Source organism: Melospiza melodia, chromosome 1 (assembly GCF_035770615.1).
Source record: "Melospiza melodia melodia isolate bMelMel2 chromosome 1, bMelMel2.pri, whole genome shotgun sequence".
Lineage (NCBI taxonomy): Eukaryota > Metazoa > Chordata > Aves > Passeriformes > Passerellidae > Melospiza > Melospiza melodia.
In genome coordinates, this window is record NC_086194.1 from 29,963,554 (window position 1) to 29,989,923 (window position 26,370).

Here is a 26,370-nt window from a genome sequence, read left to right on the forward strand (position 1 = left end):
AGATGAAAGCCAGCTGAAATGTTTAGAAACTTAACATTGGTGAGATGAAGATGCCACGAGATTTGCTCCTGTTATCTTTGAATGTTAAAATAAATAGCCCTCAGCAACCACAAGCCAGCACCAGAATGCACTGTGATTGTTCTGGCCTTATCACTAATGAAGAGAAGCACCAGGTTCCTAGTGGTGTGCATCATCTCTAGTTTAAAAATTGCCTTAGCAGGCACAAAAGCCTGGTAATAATTTCCAATTTAAAACAAGAAAATTCTGAAAAGATACAGGAACTACAGAATAGAAAGCTGTAACTCTGTACCAGAAAATTTAACAAAGAATTAAATACTCAATAGTAATAGCAGGGAGCAATTTAAGATTATGAGAAAGTCAACATGCTTTTGTTTTTAAGTTTGAATGTGCATTCTCACTATATTTCTTCAAAGGAGTGGGTGACAGTTGATTGAATTTACTGGGATTTCCAAAACTTTCAACAAAATTCCTCCCCAAAGGTTTTGAAGAAAACTAAGGTTCCAAGACATAAGACAGAAGACCTGCCAGGGATAAATCCTTGCTCAAAAGACTAAGTAGAGCAGGTAGGAGAAAATGCTTAGTCCTCAGAACAGAACTCACATAAGTTCAGGTGGGATTTGTTATAGGATCTATGTTGTTCAACACATTCATTAAAAAATTGGAAAAAATAATAAGTAATAATATGAGTTTGCTTATGATATGAAGTCCATTAGGGTAGTGGCTGACTGGCATGGAATGCAGGAAGCTCATTATGAACTGAGTAACTAGACAATAAAATGATAAATGAAGTTGAAAGTAAGTGATTGTAAAACAATTCATCTCTATTTCAAATTCTAAATTATGAGATCCCAGCATACAGTAGCAAGCTCCTGTGCTTAGGGCACTACTTTGCAAAGAACCACCTCTTTCTTTGTTTTCCAATCTATGTTGCTGCTCACTAGGGGACACACTGGAGGCTAAAAGTTTACACAGATCTCAGAAGACAAGAGCATGGAGCAGAAACCCATCAGGGCTAATACTTCCACAGAAAACCTCTCTGGCTCAGGAAATACTTAGGAATTACTGAGTGTAAGGAGAAAGTTTAGCGATGTCAGATATGCTTGCCCTGGTCTGATTCTCTCCTAGGGATTTCCTTACAGCTACTGTTGGACACAAGACAATGACCTAGAGAAAGTTCTGATCTGGTCCATTATGGCCATCTTTGATGCTGACATTTTGCAGTATAATAAATCCCACTGCAGCAAAACCCAAACCTGGGATGTATCAGGACAGATACTTCCACAGGCGACGGGTGACAAAGCTGAAAAAGGTCCAAGGGTACAAAGCAGCTACTAGGACAGACCAGCTATCACTGGGATCTGATGGCTGTGCATGCTGGGGCATTTTTCATTCTTGACATTATTGGGCCTTTGCCATGTGTTATATCACATTTTTAAATACTTCAGCATTTGGTGTGATGCATAATGGATGACTTTCACTGAACAACTGGACATAAACAACAAATAAGACTTGAGGCTTAGTGTCAAATACATACAGAACCCCCAACGACCGGTCTTCCAGCCCTTCCAAAGAAATACCCCAAAGTTAGCCTGAGGCTGGATTACTTGACTCCTGCTAACATATAGCAGTAGAGGATGAAAGAGGAAATTAATACTCCCAATATAGATTTGATGGTTACTGCTTCTGCTGCACAAATTTTAGGAATTACCACACTATAAGAGCCTGAAGATCTGTTACAACTACTAAAATGTACAGCTTGAAGAGAATTTTTGTGTTTAAATGGCTGAAGAACTTCCTAAGTTTTCCTGGTCCAATGTAGTGATGAAAATTGCTACAACATTTACATACTTTCACCATAAAACTAAACTTTGCTTTGAAACTGGAAAAGTTATCTGAAGAATTTCAGCCATATTTTTAATTGAAAAAGTGCACTCAAAATACAAAACTCATTAGGAAACCAACACAACAGCAAGCTGTTAACATTTTCAAAATGCTTCTTAAGCACACAAAACAATTTTAGAAAGCTTCTTTGTTACTGTTGTTTCATGTAATCAGAGCTAAGCTAGAAAAAAACCAGAAGTATTCTGTACTATAGGTATTTTAGTCACCTACTAAATGATGCCTCTGGGAGACAGCATAGAAGCCAAGTGAGAAGATTCATTTTTGATGTCCAGCTTAGACAGTAAAAGAGTACAAACACCACTTTAAGTGGAGAATTGCAGCACTAACAACTCAAAAGTGCAACTGCCCTTAAACAGATGTAATGGTCTTCAGAGGTTTCTGTCAGGCAGGCTAGCAATGGAAAGAAAAGTTAAAAGGCATTTGTTTGCAAACAAAATTTTGTGTCGAAGTCCTTTCATCTTAAATGTTTATGTTTCCATTAAGAGATAAGAGGTCAACATCAAAGCTTTAATAAGAAATAAAAATCAGAATAACTCATACTATCAGATTTGAAGATGAAACTCAGATTTGATGCTCATAGTATTTGTTTTTGCAAATGGTTCCAATTCAATGTTTATTTCCTATTACAATAATGTATCCAGAATAATTTAAAGTAACATACTTTTCAAGTTCCTATATTGTATATCACATATTTTCCTTTTCACTTGAGAATCTGGTAGTTCACCTCAAATCCACTTGTTCCCCAAAATTCTTCATATTAAGGAGCTATTTTTAGAGGAATATGTATTACACAATTAAAATGTCCACAAAAGAAACAACTGGCAACCTTTATTGAATAACACTGTCAGAATGGCTGAACTGAGGTAAAAGAGCAAGGATGTTTAAAGGGCAATTTATGAAGTCACGACTTTTAGGATATGCCTACATGCCTTAATCACTTTGACTGACAAGTTGATGGAAGAACTCTGATTTCTCCAATTAGAAGTTCAATAGCTGAAGCAAGTCTAAAAAGGTCATGTGTAAAAGGCATAAAATATTAACCTCATAGTTTTCTGTGCAGCTTGTTAAACTCCCAGAACTTGTAATAGCAGAGACAAATTGAGCAACTTTCTGACCTTTCTGAGATAAAAACCTACAGTTATTTAATGAAAGCCCTAAAGGTTACCAATTATTTTTCTTAAAAGCCCATCTTCCTCAGACTGGGAATTTGGTACTGCACTGAGAAATTAGTTTGCGGAAATATTCATTTGAGTGCTTTTAGAAGAGTTGCAAATCTGGAGAAAATCTGCTGGTTTGTTACCTGTTTTGGCTAGAAGAGGAGGAAGACTTGAGGGGAAACGAGAACAACTGAGAAAGGTGTCAAGAGAAGAAAGCAAGGAAATAAAAGAGCACATATGCATGCATTCAAGGTAGACACAACAAAACTCTGAAATAAAAGAATAGCAATCCCAATTTTTTGATCAATATTATCCAGTATCAAGCTTCAGGATATCTACTAAAATGAGCAGCCAAGCAGCTGTGCTCCCCAAATTGTCATGCACCAGAGTGCTGCAAGCAAAAGTGAGGTTACAAAGTTCTGTGTTTATGACCTTTCCTGACTCAAAGCCCAAAACTTCAAAAGCATTTTGGTAAAATTTGACCTTATACATTTCTTAATTGACTAATGTTCCAGAGACGTTCTTTTTTTAATTTCTTGACATCCTGTGAATGGTACAAAAGAGATACAAAAGTCTGGCTTGATCAAATAGATTTCAGTTCAAAATACAAAGCCATGTTTGTAAATCTTTCTCATCATGTCAGTTTAACTTATTGCAAAATACGCATCCATGACTGATTGCAGATAGTACTAATAATTAAGAATAAAAATGTGTAAAGCCTCCATAAATATCAGTTTCTGGTTTTACTGGTGAATGACTGCCTACGAATTTGTATTGAGAAAGCTACAGATTCTGATTTTTATGAGCCTATCCATATAGAAAGGTTCAGACTCATTTGGTTTTCTTTTTTGTCCTAAACTCCATGGAAACAAGACCACTCTGGCTCATCACATAATTTGCACAATTTTCCTTGGTGAAAGAGTGAATAGTCCATAGGATCACAAAATTTAAAAGTTCAACTTCTACCTCTTGAAAATACTAAACAGTAATTACTTGGCCTTAAGGATTTCTAGGAATAAATGTAAGTAAATAAATGCATTACAATCTATTACATCATTGCAGCTGAAATTTTTTAAAATGTCATTTTTGCTGTCTCCAGGCAGCATCCCAGTCATTTTAATCAGATTGCAATCATTTGACCAATTCTATGCTGATTATTAAGGAATTGAGAAGCACGCAGGGGTCATGTACAGCAGAACCTATTTGTTTTTAATGAGTTTCCAAAATTTTATTTTGTGATTTTGCTTCATTTGCCCTCCAGGCTCATTATCGCACTACTGGTTGCCAAACCAACTTCTAGTTTGTGGATTATCCCATTGAGGGGTGTGTTCCCTCTTTTGAGAAACACTGCCTTAATGTTTACCCATAATACTATTTTAAGGGATCTTTGATGAAAAAGAAATCATAAATGTTTACCTTTGGGGTTTACCAAGACAGACATAAAACACTTCTAGCACACTAAGTATTTCTTGAGCCATCAACCACACTGCAGACGAGTCTCTTGTCTTCAAAAAATCTTTAAGGCTACAGTAAGTGTTCAGTATGTTTGCATAAGAAAACACCCACAGTTCAGGTTCCTTTCAGTTTCAAGCAGCTTCATAACAATTATTCTATTGCATCATTTGTCTCTTTTTAGTGTAGGTACTGTGATTTTTCTGGCTGTCAGTGAATAGTTCCTTTATCTTAACCAAACAGAAGTTTCAGAGGCAGAAGTACTTGGGCCCACTGTACCCTAGGCAAGGCCCAGCACATATTTGCTGCTCTGACACAACATTCTATCAGTGCTTCTCTGAAGTAGGATTATTTTGAATTCACACAGTTCTATAACCAAGATATATTAATGTTACTTTCTTATTTTAAAGCTTTCTGTGGTTTACTATGTACATCCAAATGTGCGTTATTTTGGATTACTACTGTTCCTTTTTAATCCCTCCAAACAGTAACAGTCTTTATTGAAACTTACAGGCCAAGATTTTATTTCTGTAAACATTACAAGCTGTTGAATTTGAACTCCCATGCTAGGAAATGCTTTTACTTGTCTCTTTTTATTATTTTATTGATCATTTTTGTAATTCAGTCATAAGACTGTTATTATTATTACTATGAATATTTTTAAAGGGAGAAGAGCAGTAAATAAAGAAAATAGGGGTTTTTTTTAAACATTACTGTCATATTCAAGCATAACCCCATTAACTACCTAGCACATGTTTAAAGATAATAATATATGTGTGTGTGTGTGTGTGTGTGTGAGAGAGAGAGATCAAGGCCCAATTTCAGTATAATTCCATTGTTCAGAACATAGAACAACAACATGCAGCTGAGGTATCCTCCTAAATCTTGTGCCTCCAATGATAGAAATCAATAGTTTTAATATATATCCATCCCTGCATGCATGCAATGGTTTGACATTCGCTTTCATATTCTTTGGGGTTTTAGCAGTTCTTAAGTCTCCTTCTAAGTACGACATTATTTACTAATAATTTGGCATCTTTTTATAGGTTTCCATCCTAATATTCAGAATTTGCTTTCTCCATTACATCCTTCTTGATATGATTATTAAAACAAAGATTCTTATTCTAATATATAATACCATGCCAGTCACTGTTATTTTCAATGTGAACTTCTCATTAAATTAAGGAATTGGAATTTTACTAACATTTTCATCAACCCTTGCCAGTAATATCATCCATAAAAAAATGGACCTTTCTCCCTATTTTTACTTCACATTACTTATCAGCTATTTCCTTCAAATTATCTGAAAAATGGTCAAAAACAAATTCCCTAAGTTCAGACTCAGATACTGAATACTCTTTGGCCCTTTGCATTTTGAATGTGTAAACCACTTCTAGCATTGCAGAACTGTTTTAGAAAAGAAAAAAAAAACATAAATGGAAATTAAATTAACTGTATTTTTAGCATGCAAACTAGAGATTTTATGAAGTGGATCTGTATATCAATATCAGTAATGTGGTATTCTATGCGTGATGTTTATAAGACAAATAACTATTTGTGTACCATGCACTTGTTATAGGCAAATGAAAGGTTAAAAGCAGGTCATTTATACAGCACATTAAAGCCTTTTCTTCTCATTCTCCTGATTAGTTTCTTGGTATATCAAATAATCATAAAAATACTTTGCATCTTTTTCGACATACCAAACAAACACTGCTTGTAAGAAGTGAAAGTAAAGGCTCATACTTTTTCTTAGGGCTTCACAGCTCCTTCAATACCATCAAAACTGAACTCCATGATTCTACAAGCATTTAATTTCCACTTCCAAAACATAAAAAAGCTATATTTTCAAAATGTATTTATTTCAACAAACTTGCTTTTCTAATGCAAAATCCAAAAGACTGCCCCCATTTTCTTTTATATCAACATATCCTTACACCCACTTAATCAAATAACCCTATGAAACATAACATAATTTCACCTGAACATTACCATGGCCTTGTCTCAATAAATTCCCCTTTTTTTAAATTAGGAAATGTGTACCTATCAGCTGTGTATGTCTGGTAGTGATGATATAAACCTGTCAGCTAGAGGAAAGCTCCATGAAGTAACCTGTCATCACTCTTTTCCTGAAATAAACTACAGCTTTCTGGGACTTCTAGAATGCATCTAGTGACAGAAGTTATTGCAATAATAGGGTATCCTGCATTAGCACAGGTGCTTTTTTGTGTTTCTACTTCTTCTGGACTCCTCATCATGCCTATATGAATGATGGAACTCATGTACAGGTTCATCTATTAATGGCTTGTACTAGAAGTAAAATACCTTGGTGACTGAAATCATGAAATTATGCTTTGGACTTCAGAGTCAAAAAAAAAAAAAAAAAAAAGAAACTATTTTAAAAATGTTTTTTCATGTAAAAATTTGCTTTTGTTCACAGTCTCTCAGTCCCACCCAGACCAGCAATAAATTTGGGGCTATGTAATTTCTAGATTCATACATCAAATCTTTCCATAGGCCTTTACCTAGAAACAATAAGGTTCTATATAGATCTGCAGCCAAAAGTAAACTTGATACATATATCACATATATACAAATGATGTGTACAACCTATTCTTTTGTTATTGATCAAAGTAGACAGCAGGAACTCAAGACTATATTCCTGTCTCTGTGAGCAGGGACATGTTTTAAAGCCATTATAAAACAAGACAGTTAGAAATAGTTTACTTACTTTTTGAAGTGTTTTACTCTATATAAGACTTTCTCCATGCTAATAAGTGATGGTTCTCCCTACAATGATCTTACATAATGATTCTAGCTTTTATTTTCAAAGAATGGAGGCAGCAGTCTGCTGCAATTCTCTTATCACCACAGATCAAGAATTCCCACTCAGATCTCCACTGCTCTTATATGTGCCCATTAATATTAAAATGTCTTGTTGCCATGCACATCAAAATCCGCTGAAGATTATAAAAGATTTTTCTGTCTTCCAGTCAGGTTTACTAACTGTTGCTATCCACATGTGTCTATTTGATTCACTTGAATATAAAATCACATACACACAATGAAGTCAAAAAGGCAAAAACTGCAGTTAGACCACAGCAATATCTGAAGCGTTCCTTTTTACCATGATAAGGCGACTCTTAGAGCTATATTTCAATAGTTATTCAAATTATTTTTATCAAAAGAAGCCAGAATTCAGCCTGAAAAAATGGGATTTGATAGCAGCAGAAAGAAAACTGATCAGTTGTATGTCCACTGGTGTTTTACAAACAAGAGATGAACTAATGTCATATAATGGCAATGTTCATATTGTGTTGGCATTAAAAGTCTATAAAAACATAAACTGATAGGTATTGATACTCACAGCTCTTAATAAAGCAACAGAATTTGATGGGAAAAAATCAAGTGCTTGGTATACCAGAAAAATATTTAAAATTAAAGCCACATGTAGTCAATTATATATAAACCCAAAGATATAATTAAAAAAAAAAGCAGTTAAAATTACATTTATTCTTCTTTATTAAAATTTCTAGTTTGCTTCTTCCTTCAAACTTCAGTTTGCTGAGTTAAAAAGCTGAAAAATTTTATCTGCACTGGAGGCAAGGCAGCCCACTCTTCTGGTTGACAGAACATGTTTCCCAGGCAAATGGTTTATTTTTAAATAGCTTTTGTGAGTACAAAGTATGTTGGAGTGCAAACTCTTTTTGCCTCCAGCTGAGGCAATTTGCTGCTATTACAGACACTGTTTCAACACCTATACACCATGCCCTTCCTGTCACCTGAGTACCAAACTCATTTTGATGAGGGACATAAAACACTGCAGAACCACTGGCTGAATGTATTTCACTATTTTTCTCTTTTTCTAATGCTGAGAAAAAGCAATTTCCTAAGCAGAAAAGCAAAAAGGGTCCTGATGTTTTCATGCATTTCTAAAAGGTGTTTATCATTTATTCCTCTCTAATCAAAAAGCTTACATTTTTGTTCATAACTACAGGCTTGTCTGAATTTTGAACAAGAACAGGCAAGAATCTTCCAAAAAAATCCTTTTCGTGTCATTTTTATTTCCCTTTGATTTTGTTTTAAATGAAGATTCTATCATTAATCATATAAACTGCAAAAGAAGATAATTTGCACACAGAAAGATAATTACATACCTTATATTGGATAAGGAGACCATAAACTAAAATATTTTTCTTTTTAGTTTCTCTTGCAAATTTCTTGATTGTAGTTAGGTCTTCCATCCCAATACTGAAAGAATTATTTTCTGGAATATCCAAGTGCACCTGCAAAAGAACAGATGAGGAAAAAACAAAATCCACTTTTTCCATAGTGTGCCAGTTTAGACTGATGGCTTTTAGTATCTGATTTTTATGTGTTAAGCATACATAAAAATACAGACTAAAAAAGGCTTTTCTTAGCTTCTATTTACTACTGAATTCCACTGCTTACACATTTAGGGACATGAAAACTATTTTTTTCAAAGCAGAAGAAACCAATATGCCAGAACATGTAATGCATCTTAAAAATATTCAATTAAATTTGAAAACAAACAACATTCTTTTATAAGCTCTAGATTAACTTTCAGAGGAGTTTTTTTGCTTGGGTTTTTTACTATCAGAGGACTATAGAATACACGTGTCTTTCATAAGTATCTTGAAGGTTTTCAAGACAAAACTAAATTCTTTAAAGTTTAATTGGAAATGTACTATCCTTTCAGTATAGCAAATTAGTTGCTTTTATTGGGTTAATTTCAAGATAACACTTCAAGTTTAAAAAGCAGAAACTACCTCAAAAGAAGCCTGAGCCCTTGGGCAGGGAAAGGCAGGTCTCATTTCCATCAAGGATGCTGCACAAACATGGCAGATCTTACAGGACCTGAACTGAGTTTAAGAAGTGTTTGGACAACACTCTCAGGCACAAGGTGTGATTCTTGAGGCGTCCTGTGCAGGGCCAAGAGTTGGACTCAATCATCATTGTGGGTCCTTTCCAACTCAGAATAGTCTGTGCTTCTGTAACTGGTATTTCAGGGAGGTACCAACTAGCTCAATCCTTTCCCAAGTCTTACATATACCACATTTTAATCAGCTTCCCTCCAAAACTTCTATTAGCTGTAGAAATCAAAATTAAGTATGATGATTTGTACATATAAGGTTTCAATGTCTATTAATAGCAGAAATACCTTTACTCCTAAAAGGAAAATTATTTCAAGTTCTATTTGTACTTTGTGTTCCATTTACACTGACAGAAAATAGGTCCCCATTCATTTTCCCTTGGAGCACTTTTAAAAAAAAGCTGTTTATTTCCTAAATGCATACTTACCAGAAGCAAAGCTATTGTCTTCTACTACACAAGTAGAGATTAATTTTCACACACACTCATTATTTCATTATTTTCTACCCAAAACAAGGCTAAGTAAGTACTACTCATTTACAGCTATTTACAAGAAATTATTAAACCTATTATTTTGAGAGAACTTAACCTAGCTCTTCTTTACCATTAACCTCTTTAACAGCTTTGAAAAGAGATTTTTCTCAAACTAACTGGTACTGAAATGCAAATAATTGCAACTACAGAGCTGAAGTACTAACATTCCTTTCTTTTTAACCCTGAGCAAAGCAACAACATAAAAATCAAATCCATTCATACCCTTTACAAACATGAAAATGTATTGCTCAAAAAAGCAATGTCAGTTTAAGAATATGATTTGTCAGGTTACAGCATAATTGAAGGTACTGCCTTGATGCAAACAAATAATTGCCTCAAGTTTACCTCTGTGATGCCTATTTCTCCTGCAACATTAATCTTCCTTTTTGTCCAGATAGAGTGATCCCATTGCTGCTTCAGCTTACAAATGCCATGAAACAATCCAGTCAGGCACCAGGATAATGGATAGACTTTGAATCTGGGGCAACTGATAGGTGGGAACATGAAAAAAGTCATCGTGTCCAGTGCAAGCTCATCTTTTTATTGGATCAATGCTCACTGGGCTGGTTAAACAGAGAGTCTGGCACAATAATAACACCTGTCATTTCTACAACTAAAGAAGATGACTATTGGAAGGGAAAAAAAAGACTTTTTCCTTAATTATCATATTATTATGAAGAAATTGCTTTTTGTCATAAAATCAAATAGACAAGAACTTTCCAATTACCCAAATACAATTGCATTAGACTGTTCCTAGTTATGAGTTTGGAATAGAAGCAGTCAGCTGCTCTCCCCATTTATTCTTTCAAGAGTTTTACTTTTGAGAGTAAAAAAACATGTTTCCCTTATAGCTGGTACCTAAGACCTATGCATTTAAATGTCAATACACTGCTTAAAATTCTGATTCACATTTGTCTGAGAACTATTAATATGTCCTTTTACATTGAAAGAAAGTGTACTACAGGATTTTTCATGAACAATTATTTCAGTTATTATGTTAAAAAGGTATATATACAGGAAAGAATAAAGTTGATGAAAATCCCACTCATGAGCCTTAGAGAAGAGGACACCGAACACTGAATTTAAATTAAGACTGCTGAAGGAAGTTTCTGTCTACCATAACATCTGTAATGAGTTTTAGAGCTCAGAAGTTTAAAGGACTCCAATACTTTCCAGTGATTAATAGGAGACAATGATTTGTTAAGCTAATTCTTGGCACTCTAAACATACCTACAAGATCTCTTCTTCTTCCCTTCTGGTATTTCTAAAAGATAGTGTGGTACATCCACCAGATGCCCAAGTGCAATTAGGCAACATAATTTTAACAAATGTATTTCTATCAGTGTTTTAAATATTCACAACTGTTTCCACCTAGTTATGAGATTTTCTTCCAATGTCTAGTTCTTAGAAATTTCAAGTAGTTGTCAGAAACAACTGATGCATGTGGAGTATACTAAAGGGATTAAATTTATTATTTTCTCCTACACCTATTTTAAAAGGAGTCTACCTAAATAATTCATGCATGCTTCAGGCTTTTCAAGCAAATATACTTTCATTAAAAATGGTTCTGGGTTCTACAATGACTTCAAGACCTAGTATCTCAGGGGCAAAACCTGAGTTTCATGGGGAGATAGTGTAAGAATTACTTGCATTACTATTTCTTAGGAGATACTAAGACCAGAATATTTATAGCTTCAAGTATTAAACTATTTTCACATTCCCAGCATCACACTCAAAAAAGTATTTAATTGAAAGTCCAGACTGGAAAGTGCTATCAATTGGGCAAAATAAGTATGCTTTTGACACCTTAGCATTAGCTAGTTGATAAATAATTCCAACTTTATCTTCACACTCAAAATACAACAAAGATAGAAATGGTTTTGTATATTCTTGCTAAAAGACTAATGAAAATTAATGTAGTGCAAAAAGGACTGTTTTGCACATCCAGTGGCTTTGCAAATGACCAACAGAATTGGAGATATGTAATTGCTCTGATTATGAAAGGCAGAAGTAATTTATCTTTGATAATTCAGTAAAATAAGGTTATACCCTGAAGTTTCCCAGAAACAGGGTCAAGAAAATAAGATGGTCTGGAAACAAAATGCTAAATATTGATATTCATAGAATCACAGCAACTCACTCCAAGAGAACAGCATACAATAGGTGAGGCTATAATAGGTATGATAGATTAGGCTCTACAGAAGGATCTGGACAGGCTGGATCCATGGGCTGAGGCCAAGGCTAGGAGGTTTGAGAGTGCAAAGTGCCAGGTCCTGAACTCGGGTCACAACAACCACACCCAGCACCACAGGCTGGCAGAGTGGCTGGAAAGGTGCCCAGTGGAAAGGGCCCTGGGGGTGCTGGTTGGCAGTGGCTGAGCAGGAGCCAGCGTGGGCTCAGGTGGCCAAGAAGGCCAAGGCATCATGGCCTGCATGAAAAACACTGCAGCCATCAGGACCACACACACATAGCAAAAGGGAAAGCCACTTAATTCTGTTCCAACTGAGCCTCCAAGCACAGCACAAGCTTTGCAGCATCCCCACAGAGACAGAGTACAACAGCAAGGCAGGAGTTAACAGTTCAGTACAACCAGCCAGCCACAATAAGCCTTTCCAGAAATATATAACTAATCAACTGTCATTTGCTAGTGTCAGTTTGTTTTCTGACAGCATGCAGTACATTTGTTGAAGTGAAAATGAGTTTCTTTGGAGACCAATTTACAGTTTGATTTTACAATTTTATTCTGAGTTAGCAGCAGTGCAAATCTAGTCTAATTTTAAAATTATTTATATTACATATTACTTATATTTATATTAAATAATACTTTAAAAGAATAAATGAGATGTTTTCTACAGTAACTTGCAGAAGTTACCTACCAAAATAAGGACAACTGGATATAAGAGAGGAATAGTTGATTTTTCCAACACATCTACTAGTTCCTGGGTTTCTTGAGTGGCCCACCTTTTATCCTAAATAAAAAGAAATGTTTAGAATTACTGAAAACAACATTTATTCCATAAAAATGGAATTTGAAGAACTGTTATTTACCAGAAGAATATACATCACTTTTTTACTTTTGGGGTGGGAGGGGGATGGGGTTTGGTTGATTAGCTTATTGTTTTTAATATGTTTTTAATATATACTTTCATGATATTTTCTGGTAAAGTTAGATGTTTGAAAAATAATGAGATTAATAATATTAATAACCCTTCATATATATATATACATGTATATATATATATATATATATACACAACCAAATAAAAAAAGCTTAAGGGTCTTGATTGGTCTCAGATATGGTTCATCTAAAAATCAACCTGTTCCCATACATGGACCCTAATACAGATCACATGGCATGCACATGTGCAGAATGGGAAACACTAATTTAGACACAGTAGTAATGAATGCACAGTTAGGTGACTTCACATATCACAGGCCTCTCCTTATAATAACTCACTTTGATACAATAGTTATGAGAGGAAATTTTAAACTACTTCAGATTTTATCCCTCTTGTTCAAGAATTCACATCTGGTTAACAACACAGTGACAGAAGTGTGGAACCAGAGGAGAATGGACAGACCAGTATCTCAAACGTCGATTTTAGTGCACATTAGAAACACCAAATATCAGAATGAACACAGCACATGATGACAAAAATAACAAACAACTTATTACTCAAATATTTAATTATTATTTACCATTACTAGTAAGTTTAAGTGTAAAATAAAAGCACGCATCCTCACTACTTACATTTACACAAACAAAATTGTAGCACTGTCCTGAAAGGATGTTTTGTAGACAGCTATCATTTTTGCTTAGAGACATTGAAATAGCTTCAACCTGATTAGACAGAAAAAGAAAAAAGTAAAAAATTCTAATTCATTCTAAACTATCTGCTAAAGCTTCCACCACTGTAGCAGAAGTTGTTCATTTAAATTATTTAAAACTGGCAGTTATTACTTCCACTACAAAAACAAATTTGCTCAAAATTTTGGGGCACTCAACAGTGAAGCAAGGAGCACAACATTTGTTGAAGTATGCTGCCCAGGGTAGGCATTCCAGAAACAGCCCTGGAAGCATCAGACATGAGTGCTGCTGCCTGGGTTTGGATGTTCAACTGTTTCGAGAGATGAAAACACTGTCCATAAAATTATCTAATTATTTTAGACCTCTAATTCTGAGAAAACCTCTACAATACTCAGATATATATATTTTGTCTTCATGAAGTTAAAAATAAAATAAAATAAGTATGCAAGAAAGACCAGGTGCACTGGTATTCCAGGCTTCTGCCCAGAACAAGAGTACAAGACTCATCTAGAGTTTCTCCTTGAAATAATTACCTCAACAAATATTTTAAAATACTTTCTTAGGCACAGACATATGTATTTTGCAAACTTTAACACAAGCTAAATAATCTTATCTCTGTTAAAATATAAAATAGATTCTACTACGTTATCAGCTTTGATATTGCCTTAAGTACAACAGTAAACCAGGTAGCAGAGGGTGAATCTGTTCCCTAAGAGAAGATAACACTTTGAAGCAAATAAAAAATCTTGAAATTCAGGAGAAAAAAAATCTTCATATTACTTCCATTAAATCCGCAAATCCCACTGTTTCACAGTACAACTGAGCTTTATTTCTTCCCAAAACACATGTTAAGTATCACAGCAAGCAACAGAAGTAATACACTGCTGTGCTCCCTTAAAATGCCACTTAATCTCCAATCCAACAAAAGTACCAAACACAACATTTAAAAAGGCTTTGCAGTGCTCTGTAAAGCTGTATTTGTTAATTTTTGTAATAATCAGAAGCTAACTTGTTTGCAAAGGAAGATGATTTGAAACTAAGATGTTGATAGTGATAGTCTAAATATTTTAGAAACATTTTGGGCTCAAAATTTGATAGCATAGAAACAAATAGCTGAAATTTAATATTTTAAAATTAATTTTTTAAAAAGTCACAGAAGGTACTAATTACTTTGAATTTCCAAAACTACTCGGAAAATGCAGCACTCCAGGGCTCACCTGGCTTGAATCTCTGAAGATGTAAAAGCAGAAATCCCTGGTAACTCTACAACCTTGCACATACTTCAATGAACATGAGCCTACTGCAAGCCAGTGTCTTTTCAGAAGGTATTTGGAACATGACCCAAGGCAGAAGGCCTACTTTTATTTTTTGCCTTGAGGTATTAGAATACATGACACTTAAGTTTTGCTGAACATTTAAAAATTCCTTCAGTGCATAATTTGATTTAACTTCAACAATTTTATTAAGTAACACACTAGCATTTTTTGAGCGCCACATAATCCAGCAAAAATGAAATAAAAAATTTTTGTTGGAAAAGAAGCACAATTGCCTAGGTAGAAGCTTCAATAAATCATCATTTAACTAAAATTAATTATTATTCTATTTGCCATTTAATATCCTATGCAATAGTACTTTTTTCAAATTATAATTAATATTCATCAATGTTACCAGCAACATTAGAGAGGAAAAATTACCTGAAAATACCACCTTGGTAAAAAGTGATTCTCACATAATGTTTCAGTGTTTAAATAGAAAGGAGTATATGGATTTCCTTAACTACTTCTGGTCCTAGTAAAAAGTGATATTCTTTAAATTTTTTTAGTTACCAGATGCCCTGTATTGAATTTTTAACTTTATTTAACATCCACTTCCATAAAGTCAAAAACTAATACCAGAACATTTGGAACCTGCAAATTTATTTAAATTATATCAGAATTTAAAATCACAATTAACACCAATGCCACAGATGGACAATTCAATCACTAAGAAATTGGTGAATTTTTACTAGTGAAATGCTAACTCTTTTTCTATTTGAAAGCAACCAATTTTTTTAATATCCTACTCATGGATAATTATCCAGTCACAAAAATGGCACACAGCTTCATCCAGTTGATTCCATTTCATGTGACAGCAGTACTTTGTCACTAAAGAAACAGGAATACATGATTCCCAGTCACAGAAGAAAATACCTTCAGCTCCCATTTAGGTTTGTTTGCTAAAAAGAAAGGGCTAAACAACAAATGTAAGGGAAAGGGATAAACAACAAATGTAAGGGAAAACTCAAGCTATGTCTTTCACAGTATGATATCTTAGACAAAACATTGATTCATTAGTCATACTGTTTACAGTAACACTGACTAAAGTACTGTTAAAGTACTTCATAAGAAACAGCTGTAGCCTTAAAAAATTTTTAGAAATTATTTTCTTTATCTTATTAGTTAAATTTATAGTTCTTTTTTTCCCCCTGCTATTTATATTATCATGTTAGTAGAGCCTCTCTCAGAAATCCTTCTAAGAAAATTTCTTTTTAATTCTTCTTTAAGGACATATGTAGAAGTTAACAAATATTCCACAAATAAATACGGTTGCTACAGAGAACTGGAGTGTCAAAAGTATCTAAAATGTTAAAACAGTGGTCCCAGATAATATGTACTCAACAGAATGATTCCCTGTTGGTCTCTTACTTAGATCAATTACCTTCCAATTATACCTTTGAAAAGCTTTCAGTGCAGTACACCTACGTTGCTTAAAATAAGTATTTTGCAAAAATCAAATCTCTCTCACACAAGGTACTGTGCTTCATTGGAGAACAAATAGGCTTGTGCATATATTCTTTCTAAGGTTTGAAATTCTGTATATTGGTAAACTTAAAAATTAACTCAAGAGATTTTACTGTTTAAAAGCATAGGGATAAGTGAGTCCTCCTACTAACAGCAGAATAGTTTACACAGAGATAAAAAAGAGATTTAGCAATGCATCTGGTGTCAGTGAAATGGAGACATACTTCTGCCCCATCATACAGCCATTCAGACTTATTCAAGTCTGCTAATTTTTTTCACTTTTAGATGCAGACAATTAATAGATATAAAGCAAGATTCCATGCTAAATACAGTTCTTCCTGAACAAAAACTTTCAATGCAATGTCAAATGACACTTGCAGATAAAGGACAGCAATACAGGTTCACAGGGAAACATATCCTTCTAATAATTAACAAACCATGCAGAGGATCAACAGACATGAATAAAGCCATTGCAGAAGTAACATTATGCAAATCAGAAAGCTTGAATTTTTGAACAGTTATTCCTGTCTGTTTCTCTGGGTAACAGGAACATGTGATATCATCACATACTATATAATTAGGAATCACCCCAACGCCAGTCTAAGCAATTACCAAATGTCAATCACCTTTGGAAAATGGAAATATGATAGCTCTAGTAGAAAGAATAATGAAAAAGCAAAAGACAGTTAAATGCCAGTAGAACATCCCATCAATATCCTAAAGCAAAGACTCCTATGAGCATTCACTGTGAGAGAAATGTACCCCTATTGCTCCACAAAAAGGCTGATTAATTTGATTTTGCATTCACAGCTCTGCAGGAAAACAACCTACTCTAATTGGTTCATACCCCAAGTCAGACTTCAAAGTAACAAAAGCATTTCCACTGTAACATATTTGTAACAACTTGGGTTTACTAAATTCATAAAATCTAAAGAAAATTTCCTCTCTGTTGTCTGCATTCAGTTTCTCCTCTAATCTAATATGGATATTTTAAGTGGATCTGTAAGATGCCCCTCTACAGCACAACTGGAGAGAAGATGCTTCTTTCTTGGTAACTCCCACACCTGATGTGAATCCCCTGTGATAAATACTACAGTGACACAGGAAGTCTCAGTTTCTGTTTTCACATTATTAAAATAATTTCTTAGGAGTAGTGACAACCAGAAACATTAAATTAATCAGACAGTTGAGAGCCATAGAGTTGTACTTACTTTTATTTGGCTTTTCAGAGATTCAGGAAGGAGGAAACCTACTTGTGCAAGAGTTTCCTTCACATTGGTGATAACACAAACTTGTTGTGATAGGTTGTCTGTGATAAAGAAAAGAACCTTAGACTTCATGCAATAATAAATTAATCCAAATTACTAATCTGCTAAACATTACCTTCAATCCACATATTGTTGTTTCTTGACAGAATATTATCAACAGCTGTAAATTTAAAGGCTACACAGTACAGTTAATGTAATTATATAATTTATATAATATACATCTCAAAATTCAAATTATATTTTATATTATTTTGTACAACATGAAACCATTACAGGTCTGCCTCCAAAGCCCATTTAAATTTATTAAAAGATATTTGTTCAGGTCCACATTGACACTAGATGACAACCAAGAAAACTTTTTGAAAATTTTATCTCTCATATCACTTCAACAGATAACTAAATGCAGTGTCAGTAATATTGAGTAAATAAAGGGGGAGGCGGGGGGGAAAGAAAAAAAACCCCAGGAGATAATATAAGTCATATTCTCAACAATATATACTAAAAAGTTGACAAAAAATGAATTAATGATACTGTTTAAGGAGACAGCAGAGGTAACTCTTCACCTCAATAGCAAAGTTGCAAAGTTGTGACAAACATCTTGGCCTGGGCAACTTCCTAGATCTTTCACTAGGGGCAAAATACAGTATTTTGTTGCTATGAGGAACAGCAGTTGCAAGTTATTGCCTGATTTGTTCCACAAAGCCAGTATTTCACAAAATTAGTAATTTCTCTTGTTATTGACAACAGGTTTTAGATTCAGTGAACATTTTCCTTTCTTTAAGCCAACAAATCAAAACTCAAGTCTGAAACTCTCAAGTCTATTTAAGGCCTTTATCCTTTAGAAGCTGAATTAACACAGAGAACAAACCACAAGATTCCCAATACTTTTGGGATAGCCATTCCATAAGTGACTAGAAATTTCATACATGTAAAGTCTAATTATTTTTAAAACAGACTTCAATGAAACTCCAGAGACAGAAATATACCAAACACCACCACAAAATAAATTAGGAGTGAAAGACAAGAAAAATTATAAAAAGATGGGGTAACTGGTCTTCAAACAAATCTGGATATAAACAATATGTATTTGTTGCATATGGAAAGTTATTTCTATAATTACATACCACACAATAAGTTCAATCAGATGCATAACCTCAGTAGTGCAGAAACATCTCACTTTCTATTGTAAACTCATAGACTTCTTTATAAAAGTAGACATAAAGACCTGAAATTTAATTTTAAAACTGCTGTAGAGTTAACACTATTGGAAAGTGACTTGCAATTTTTAAGCAATTTTCTGTGACCAGGAAAAGTGATTTAACCACTGAGAATTCCAACAGATAATTAGAATGATTTTTTGAATAATGGATATTTATTATGTTTAATATTTATAATGTGACAACAAAAATACTGGTGGCAACTGAGTTTGTATTAAGTTAGCAAGAAGGGGAGGGAGGAAGAAAGGGAGAGAACAATAAACATCTGCTTATAAACCATCACAACCAGATGGAAGTGAGAATTTAAAAAATGCATGGCCAGTTCTCACAGGACTGGAAATCAGAGGATACCACAACTGTGGGAGAAATTATCTTCCCATAGATTCACTGAGCAAAAAAAGTATACTGAACATGCATCACAGTTGGCTTCTACTTAATAGAGAATAACTTTACAGTCTGAAAAATGGGAAACCATATTGAATTAATTTCTTATCAGCAGAAAGAAACTAATGGGTAGATTGAAATCAGAGCAAGAGCCACTTGAATTTAGTACTGTACACAAAGTGCAGATACAAAATAGATATACATAATAAACCAGACTAGCATATCAGATTTCAAGAACTCAGACTCCATTGAACTAAGCAATTTAATGAAGAAGGTCAGATTGGAGCTATTACAAAAATTCACATGTGGAAGAAGGCTGTGGAATCCAAAAAGGGACCATAACTTAGGCTCAAACAGTTCTTTTTAAAAAGAAGTCTGTAATCAACAGCAAGTGTCAGAAGTATTCTCACAAAAGACCGCTCAAAGGCTGCAGCTATAAAAACCCATCTCACTACTCTCTCCAGCCCTCTTAGATCTCTAATTTCCTGTAATATAAATGAGAAAGGAGAGGCAATTACAAAAAAGCAACTGAGATTTGCAGGCTGGGTTTAATAAAGAAGAGAGAAAACACAATGAAGTGTGGAAAACTGTATTTTTTATCCAGAGAAGAAACAAAACATTGCAAGGGGAAAGTATGTTAATAAAGTAGGAGAACCTTAAAGTAATGATAATACAAACATTGAAAAGATGCTGCATGCTTTTGAATGATCAAGGAAATGAATGAAGGAAGTCTGGAAAATCATCTTCTATAAAATCATCATAGTAAAGCAACAGTTCTGTTCTAGTTGAGGCTTGAAACTCAACTACCATTTAAATCCAAGCTATTTCAAGTGGTCAAAAAAGATCCATATGTTAATTTAGACTGGTCCTTGGCTGCACTGAGGGAAGGAAGACTGAGTGGAGCTTTCCTCCCTAGGACTGCCTGTGTCCCACTTCTGCTAAGGTGATGGAGCTCTGTCACTCAGTCTAGTCACACTGAACGCAGTGAGCCCAGCTGGAGTGCTGGCTCGTAACTCCAGGGATTCCATGGGCTTTGCTGCCTGCCAGTGAGACTCACTGTGTGCAGCATTTCATTCCTGGTTTTCAGAATTCTGTTCGGGTGAATGAAATATCCATTCTGGAAAGCCATGACATGGCCATGTCATAAAGAATTTTAATACTCAGCTAAAAACATTTTGTTTTCCATTGGACCCCTGGATAATTGAGGCTGGAAGGGCCATCAGGAGGGTCCCTCATTCAAACTCCTTCTCAAAGCAGGATCACCCACGAGGTCAGGCCAGGTCACTCAGCCCCTTACTGCTCTGCCAACCTGTTCACTACTTGATTGTCTGTCAAGGGTGAAAGATGTAATTCTTTTTATCAAGTTGGAACTTCCCTTGGTTGAGTTTTAGTGCCTCCTTCTGTCCTCCCACAATGAACCACAGTTCTACTTAACTACTTTCTGCCATAATTTCTTTTTCTTCATTTGCCCAACACTTTTTTTAGTTGTTTTCTCTCACTATTACATTACATATCAAACTCTCTACCTTTCTTTGGCTTCCTCTACTTATTTAAACTTGCTGTTTTCCTGGAAAATGCCTCTTGCTAACACACATCAGCCAATTATTGCCAGCTTCATTCCAGCTGTACCTGATAATGGAGTAGTGTTCCCTATTCACATGGATCACATTTGATCCCTACCAACACTTTTAACATACGCTCAGAGCATATTTTTTGCATTAAATAAAAAATAGCTTAAACTTTGCACTGTCAAATTTAAATATTAAATTTCTCTATCAGGGGTTTTCTTCATTAAAGTTAAATTTGATACAAGATTTCACAATTTATTCCATCAAACCTATTTTTTCTACATCAGAAAACCTAATTTTCAATTTCTTCACACCCTCCTTTGATATGCTGAAAGCTTTAGATCACATAATTATGCAGCAACACCTGCCACAGTCTTTATCCTAGAATCATACACAATTATAAATTAAAATGTGTTCATGTTTATGGAACTACCATAGTTAGATGGTGTATTAAGTGTACTCTGATGGGAGACTTAGAAGTTTACCTTGAAGAGCATGCCACAAACAAGCAGCAATTAAAATAATACTTTGTTTGAATAAAGATAATAAATATCATATCCTAGAGAATTAATACCATAAGAAAAAAAATGCATCTGAATGGCAAATAGGTTTTAGCCTACAGACATAAATTTTTTTCTCTTAATTGCACATATACATGTGTACATACACTTGTTTTTGGAAACATGCTTGTACCACACCATTCTTAGTTTGGTATTACAATTCCTATTATTTTGGAAGCACATCCTAATCATCAAAATGCTTTTGAAGTTTGTAGTGAATTCCAAGTAGTAAATTAATATATCAGAATTCCATTTGCACTTTCTACATAGCAATGGCTTCACTGGTCAGGAAATTCAGGATGGTTTCCTCTGGCATCTTTAGAAACACCTTTGATACGAAATGCTGCTACTGTAAATATAAGAAAAATTAAATAAATACTGCCAAGCATTCATTCACACCTAACAGAATAGTTGAAGTTGTTATTTGAATAATACAGGTAACCAAAAATATCTAACAAAATTTTTTTTATTTACCCATTCCCCATGTCTCTGTAGCCACAAAAACTAAAAATCAAACTTGACACTGACCCTATCAATATTAGTACAGAGGAAAGAAAGGAACATTTTGTGGTAGAAGGCAAGAAAAGAGGGTTCTTTTCACCTGACAGTAGCTATTCCAATGAGTATTCCCCACCTGCCAGTCTATTTCTTTGGCTCAGAGCTTAGAACAGCCATTTGTTCATGAGCATGCTCATGAAAATGCAGATAAAATCTCTGTCTTTGCTAAACAAGGCTTATCTCAATTTTTATTTTTATAAACAGTCACATAGTTTCTTCACAGAACACAAGTCATAAACACTTTGAAGGCATTACAATCTTTTTCTCGGCAAAAAAACTTGCAAAAATCATCATTTTATCTGCCTCAACAGATACTTTTTTAGCCAAATGTGATGGCAAATTATCCAATCTGCAAATGCATGCTCTTGTGAAAAAGTAATTTATAAAGTAAGGCCCTTGAGAAAAGAAAAACAAGAAGGAGGAGGACAGAGAGTCAAACTGTAAGTTACAAACTTCTGAGAAGCACCATTTAAGTTTACATGTTGGAACTAGAGTTCAAAGTTATCTATCTTCAGGGCAGTAATCCTAATGGAATTTTTTTAGGATGTTTTGTATTAGCCTGATCTTAACTACATTTCTAGATGAGTCACCCTTATTGTAAGACAATGTTTTCTTACTTCAAGACTATTAAAAATAGGCGTGTACCACCTTGTCTGCATACTCTACAAGTTTATACCTGCTTAACTAAAGAAAAGCATTATATTTGCTTTTTACAGAAGTTATAAAAGAGAATTGAAGAAGTCAGGAAACTAAAAAGAAATGTTTTAAGAAAACAGTCTCAAAAGAAAAATAACTCATTAGTCTATTTACATCAGTGAAATGTATCTTTGTGTTGCCTTGAAGAATGATATGCATGCATATAATATTTAAGGTAAAACAAATGCATGTAGGGATGTATATTTTTCTTACTTCCACCTGAGTCAAGTTTAGCAAGGGAGAATTTGTTGAATTCCTGAGGAAAACCAAAAGTTTTGATCACTAATAAACTGCAGATGACAAAATTTGGAATCGTAGTCACAAAATTAAATGTGTACACCCAGAAGTTCTTCATCACTACTGCACTCATCCAGAGATAAAACATGTATCCAGCACAGTAACTTAATAATAAACAAATAATAAATAAATAAACAATAATAAATAAATAAATAAACAATAATAAACTTAATAATAAACAAATCAGCTGTGAAGACTGAAACAGCAGTGGGGAGCAGTGTGAGGTCAGAGCCCTTAGTACCCAGCACCCTCCCAGCCCATGCATTCAGTTTCTGGGCCATCTCTAGAGGACCTTGACAGCATGCAAGGCAGCATTTAGCGAGCTGGTATCTTGCAGCTCTACATGACAGTCAAGTAGGACTTCCCCCTGAGGCACTCTACATGGCACAAGAAGTGATAAGCAAGAGCACATCACTTACACAAGAGCATGTAGTGATAGGGCAAGTGGGAATGGCTTCAAACTGAGATTAGATTAGATTCAGATTATATATTAATAAGGAATTCTTTACTGTGAGGCTCGTGAGGCAGTGGAACAGATTGACCAGAGATTATGTTGATGCCCCATTCCTGGAAGTGTTCAATGCCAGGTTGGATGGGGCTCTGAGCAACTCAGTCTAGCGCAAGGTGCCCCTGCTGATGGCCATGAGCTTGGAACTAGATGGTCTTTAAGGTCTTTTCTAACCCATTCTATGATTCCATGATTCTACAATATAACACCACATAGTGGGTTCTGAACTCTTAAGAAAAGCAGACACTGTGATATAGTCAATTACCCAGCTTCTAGGAAAGGCCTAACTGAGCATGCCTAGGCTTGTTGGGATGGTTGCCATTCTCTAAGGTGACCTGTCCTTGAAGGTTTCCCACAGGTGCAGCACAACACAGCAGAATAGAGCTAATAAGATTTCTTCTGTAAAACTAACAACCATAAAACAAAACAAGGCCATACAGGGGTACATCAGGATGATACTCCAAAGGACAAAAATACATACTCCCCTTAAATATGATTTAAGTGTGGAATTAACTGTGCATAAATCATCTGCCTAATATTATTTTACATGGCTCAAGTGTCCACTACCAAAATAATTCATGCTATAGTCACCTGAAGGTCTGAGATTTTAAGCCTTTTGAAGGGCACAAAATAGATAAGGCACAACTTTCAAACTGCTGTCTTGGAGGACTAACTGTGCCAATTCAAAACCCCATTAAAGATAATTAATGATGTAAGATAGCTCTGTTATGCAGTGTCCTAATTTGCTATGAAGGATTCATTATACTACTTGCGTAATGAGCAAAGAACATGTACAGCTTCTGCTTCCTGAACTCATGCAATGCAGCAAGAAGCAAATCTAAACTTCAACAATCTTAAAGTACAGATTGTCATAGAGACCACCATAATAAGAATACTGTGGTAACTGAAGCAGATATATTGCATGCTGCCACAGCAAAGGGACATTAGATAAGTAAAGGGATTAGCCTGACTGACTACCACAAAAGTCTTCATTTTTACTTTAAGATACACAAGCTTTTTACTATAAGCATTAGCTGAAAAAAGACTGCACTTTAAGAGTCTTTAAAAAAAAAAAAAGGTGGTAGCATGACATACATATATATATGTCTATATATACTAGATATACATATATAGTCTATATATATATATATATATATAACAAATGTAACAACTAATCTCCTTTAAAGATCTATGACATTACTGAAGCCCTTGTATACACAGGAGCATGGAAATTCATTTGGATAAAGGTTAGTTTTGTTCCAAGTCTAATTTTTTGACCACTGAGGAAGAGTCTGGCTCCATCTTTACTGGAACCCATTGCTTGTCAGAACCAGAAATATCCAGGCTTTCCACTTCCATCTTTTTGATTTGTGCCTGAAAAATTCAGTTAAGTAGTTGTAACAGGGCATTCTAATGTGAAATATTTACCCGCTGTAATAACGAGACTGAACAACTAGCCAGTCACTCTCTGTGACCTCAATAGCACACAGGTTTTCCTCAAATTTCCTTAAATATTTCTCTGGAAAGGAAATTTTAATCCAAAGGGAAGTCCCTTTCTCTTCATCAGTTTCTGGGGTTTTATCCCTCAGTTCTCAACGAGGAGTCAGGCAAGGGTCCCCTGAATCACTGCCTATCAGTTTACAATAACTATCTCATTGTACAATATTTGAGAATTCTTCCTTCCTACATTGTTTTTAGAGCGAGTCCACCTAGATAAAGGCTAAATCCAGCCTTAGTGTTAAACTGGTATGAAACCACTGCCACCAGGGAAAAAAAAAAAGGTTAACAAACTGTTCAACAAAATATTTGGAAATTAATGAAATACCTCCACATCAAATAACTGCTATATCAATTTAGGCAACAACTGCCTGTATGTAAAACAGTGAAGAAGCCCTAAAGAGTTAATATTTCATTTTCACTTCACTATGTAGAATAGAAAGACTAAATATATTCAGAATTGACCTGAAAATGAAAGAAAAAAAATTGCTTACTCCTTATAAGGTGCTTCAAAATTAATCTCTATTTGACTGTAATATACACAGTCCTTTATAAGGTTCTGTATTCTGAGAGAAGTAAATAAAGATAAATATGCCTAATAGAAAGATACCAGTAAACAAGCTAAAACAACTTGCCTAAGCACATTTTATCCATCACATAACTTTTCTTAAAGACATTTCAAACTATCACACACAAAACTCTTAATTAGAATCAGGAATATGCAAACTGACAGTCACAAGGACAAACACATACCCTTAATGATTGATTCAGCTGCATACAGATCCCGCTTGTAGGTCACCTAAAGGACAGACAAGCCTCATTAGATTTAACACAGCAAGAAGGAATGTAAAACCAATAAAACAATGCCCTGAAGGCAATTCTTTACATTTTAAACACCATAAACAAGTGATATTGTCAATTTCTTAAATTTGGTAAAATATCACCGGCAATTTATGAGAACAGAAGTTGCAGAAACTACTGGAGACTTGAGAAAACCTCTTTCCCAAACACTTAAATCTGCTTAGAACTCATTTGAAATCCAAAACTATTTTCAATACTTTGAAAAATCATGAAAACATGATAATGCATCAATTTTTTTACACATCCGTTGTACTGTAATTTTACTGCAAATAGATTAATTTTTAACAGGACTTAGGAAGAAATTTTTAACAGGAGTTGGGACACATTGACAGCCAGGGAGAAACCTTGTTATTGCTTTTACTAATAGAGGTGCAATCCTTCAGTAGCGCAATACCGTTACTGCTAATGA

At 34.6% G+C, this 26,370-nt stretch overlaps 1 protein-coding gene across 1 annotated transcript in view; it reads right to left on the minus strand.

The window, feature by feature from the left end:
• The window catches only part of CRPPA (CDP-L-ribitol pyrophosphorylase A), a 106,646-nt gene that overhangs the window by 34,471 nt on the left and 45,805 nt on the right, over positions 1–26,370 (minus strand). Inside the window, exons 5-9 of the mRNA XM_063152433.1 lie at positions 25,854–25,899; positions 17,759–17,856; positions 13,711–13,800; positions 12,836–12,928; positions 8,690–8,818 (exon numbers count right to left, since the gene is read on the minus strand). Coding sequence (XP_063008503.1) covers positions 8,690–8,818; positions 12,836–12,928; positions 13,711–13,800; positions 17,759–17,856; positions 25,854–25,899 — 456 coding nt within the window. The remainder of the gene's footprint in view (positions 1–8,689; positions 8,819–12,835; positions 12,929–13,710; positions 13,801–17,758; positions 17,857–25,853; positions 25,900–26,370) is intronic.